This window comes from Diospyros lotus, chromosome 6 (genome assembly GCF_014633365.1).
Source record: "Diospyros lotus cultivar Yz01 chromosome 6, ASM1463336v1, whole genome shotgun sequence".
Lineage (NCBI taxonomy): Eukaryota > Viridiplantae > Streptophyta > Magnoliopsida > Ericales > Ebenaceae > Diospyros > Diospyros lotus.
The window spans coordinates 6,256,437-6,259,855 of NC_068343.1; the positions used below are offsets into that span (position 1 = coordinate 6,256,437).

The 3,419-nt window shown below is 39.0% G+C and overlaps 1 protein-coding gene across 1 annotated transcript; it reads left to right on the plus strand.

Moving 5' to 3' along the window:
• The first annotated feature begins 506 nt into the window (after positions 1-506).
• LOC127804202 (transcription factor RAX3-like) lies at positions 507-2,150 on the plus strand. The gene is made up of 3 exons (XM_052341007.1): positions 507-724; positions 882-1,011; positions 1,195-2,150. Exons 1-3 carry the CDS (start codon positions 589-591, stop codon positions 1,919-1,921), a joined length of 993 nt encoding a protein of 330 aa, XP_052196967.1. The 5' UTR covers positions 507-588; the 3' UTR covers positions 1,922-2,150.
• Positions 2,151-3,419: the final 1,269 nt, after the last annotated feature.

Consider the following 3,419-nt stretch of genomic DNA (forward strand, 5'->3'; position numbering starts at 1 on the left):
GGCGAAAAGTATAGTGTGCCACATACACTGAAATAATGAATGGGAGGGGACCCGAGGCAGCCACCTGAGTTGAGTTGATTGCGATGAATATGAGAAAGGTGTTGAGTTTATTACAATAAATCAGATAATGGAGTTGATTAATAATTAGGAGTCAGGTCCTAAAAAAAATATATAATAATGGGGTAGCACATATACGTATTATGTGTATATGATAATGGGGGAGTGGGATATTGATGAATTATATGATATAGCTACATAGATTCTAGACTAAGGAAAGACAAGGAGAAAAACCCGAGTCTTCTGTTCTACCATTTCACCATTTCAAATCTCTCCACTATTTTATTTTTATCCATGGAGGCCCATCCTTTTCTTTTCTTTCTTTTCTTTAGTGTTTTTTTTTTTTTCACACTCCCACCTTTTTGAAACCAGGGTGAACGTTCCATGTCTCCCCTCCAGCTATTATACTCTCTCTCTCTCTCTCACCATTCAATATATATATCATATAGAATCATCAAGAAGGTGGGGTGACAATAAAGAGAAAGAAAGCAGCTAGCCCCAGCAGCTTCACAAGAGTACATAGTCGACAACATGGGGAGAGCTCCTTGCTGTGACAAAGCCAACGTCAAGAAAGGGCCATGGTCGCCGGAGGAAGACGCCAAGCTCAAGGCTTACATTCAGGAGAATGGCACCGGCGGCAACTGGATTGCCTTGCCCCAGAAGATTGGTACTCCCTCACTCACTCATATCGATCTCACACATCCATCCAAACTTTCCATATGATCTACTAATTCATAATCCTTTTTTTTTTTTTTTTTTGCATCTGACGAGACAAAAAAGTAAATTATAACTGTGTTTTAATGTATATATGGCTTAATTATTAGGTCTTAAGAGATGCGGGAAAAGTTGCAGGCTTAGATGGTTGAATTATCTCCGGCCCAACATCAAGCATGGAGGGTTTTCAGAGGAAGAAGACAACATAATTTGCAGCCTCTTCTTGAAGATTGGCAGCAGGTATATATATAATATAATTAAGCTTCTCTTCAGTACTACCAAATTCATACTTCTTAGCAGCCTCTTCTCCTTTTTGTACAGCCAATGGTTAGTCTGCTTGATTCAAGGTTTTCTATCTAGCCAAAAAAAAAATCGTGCTGGATAGGCTTTTTCATAAAGATCTAACATGTGTTCTTCTTGAAGGTGGTCTATTATTGCGGCGCACTTGCCGGGGCGCACTGATAATGATATCAAGAACTACTGGAACACCAGGCTGAAGAAAAGGGTCATGGGCAAACAACGCAAGGAACAGCAGGCCCGCCGAGCCAGCGGCTTCCACCAAGAGAACAAGACCAATTCCATTGTTTCTGAGGTGGTGAACCCAATTCCCTACTGGCCGGAGCTGCCTGTATCCGTACCAATGGCGAATCCGATCCTGCGAGATGGTTGTCTCAACAAGGATCAAGCATCTATACGGAAAATACTGGTTAGCAGGCAACAGCAGCTCATATTCTCATCCAAGCAACAACAGCTCATATTTGGTGATGAAGATCGTAATCAGCCAAGCAACAACAGTTCATATTCTCAGTACCCTAATTCAGATATTATTCTCCCCTCACAAGATCATATTAGCTACGATAATCCCATCAACCCATTTGAGTCTTCAGTGGCCATGAGTTCCATGAATAGTATGTTTGAAGGATTCAACAGCTACCAGCAGAATATCGGGGTCGGTGAATTTGGCTGCAATATTATTCCTCAGCAAGTAGATGGGTTAGCGTTGGAGAGTATTGGTGGGGTGCAGATGGTGAGTGGCAGCAGTGAAACTAGTCCTGCAGAAAGTTCTAACTGGGGAGATATGAACTTCCTCGAGTATCCCCCTGTGGCCTCCAATTTTGAAGCGTTTCAGAAGCTGTTGTTACAAGATTGACAGAGGAATTGAGGTAGTTGGGCTACAATTGCGTTGGTGGTGTATATTAATCCTAAAATTAAATACCTTTGGGATTTAGCTTTATTCACGTTTCAGCATATATGTTCTGTCGTCGAACTTGCTCGGAAATTTGTTTGTTTGATTTATTTGCACTATTACTTTCGTTCTGACATATATGTGAGTTTTCTTGTATTTTCTTGATTTGAATATACTAGCTCGTCTGCTTGTATACTCTGAATTCATTTTACTGTAAGTTCTGGGCTGAAATTTTTTCTTTCATCGATGAAGAAATAGAATCTTGTTTAAGAGCTTATATAATTGGAATCTGGAACTGGGGGACATTATTGTTACACCGCCACCCCGCCCAATTCTACTGGGGTTTTATTTTTGGTGACATATATAGAATTTTTGAGGAAATTAGGAGCACAAGAACAAAATTAACCTCAACTAGGGCATACCTAGGAGTACCTTAATTCCTAAGCAGGTCTTTAATCAGCGCTTGGGCTGCCCATTAATGCTAGTTCAGGTTCCAATATTAGACATAGCGAGACATAAAATATATATATTCATGAGCTAACTTGGCACTATCTCCTAATCAAAACCCTAAAGCGTGCTTGATTACGTTTCTTCTCTATACGCGAATTGAATTGGGTATTATAGAGTTTTTCAATCTGCAAAGGGTAATAGGAGTGATCGAATAAAGGAGCCCTTGAAGTTTCGGCATCAACTCCCTTGGCTATATTATATAGCGTGTAGAGTATCCCAGTGGCTCCATTCCTTTATTGTTATCTCCATGTCTGCAACTTAATTATAAAAATAAGTGGAGGAAATCAACAAATAAATAAAATAAAAAAGTGCACTCCCACATGAAGGTATTTGTATATCGACTGGATGAGGCTATATATGATCTCAACAATATTGTGTTGGCTTCGTAGCAGCTTTTCTGTACTGTAATTGACTAAGGATTTTTGCTTTTGAATTTGCAGAAGTTGTAGGTTATTGTCTCCAGTGTATATGCAGATAGGTTGGACTCTTGTTAAACTCCATATCCTAGTGATTCTCTTCTTTTCATTAACTTTAAAAAGCTTGTCCAGCATTATGAGACAAGAGATAACATCGTGCAAATGATATAAATGGTAGCTGGTCCCATTGAAATTAATTAAATGAATTCTAGCTAGCTACACAGTATATATTGTGACGGCAAGTGAATGCCTTTATTGAGTTTGATTCCATTTTCCTTCTGAAATCTGTGGATGAAATCAAACGAGAGCCATTTGGTGCCAAAGATATATAAACGGATATTCAGATAATCGCTCCTGGGTTTTTTGCTCCAACAAGTACTTAATTTCCAGGTGTATGTATATCAAGCTTTGACATTGTTAGATCATAATGATGATGAATTAATCCTACTAATTATTAATATGAAATTAATTAGTGACAACTAGCTAGTTTCTTCCTGCAGCTGGTTTTTGCAGAAGTTGACCGTTGTGGTTATTAT

What these genes read in the sequence shown, in the direction of transcription:
- LOC127804202 (XM_052341007.1), top strand. Translation starts at nt 589, where the DNA reads ATGGGGAGAGCTCCTTGCTGTGACAAAGCCAACGTCAAGAAAGGGCCA. An exon ending in TGCCTTGCCCCAGAAGATTG is followed by an intron (nt 725 to 881) that starts GTACTCCCTCAC and finishes CTTAATTATTAG; the next exon opens with GTCTTAAGAGATGCGGGAAA. An exon ending in TTCTTGAAGATTGGCAGCAG is followed by an intron (nt 1,012 to 1,194) that starts GTATATATATAA and finishes TTCTTCTTGAAG; the next exon opens with GTGGTCTATTATTGCGGCGC.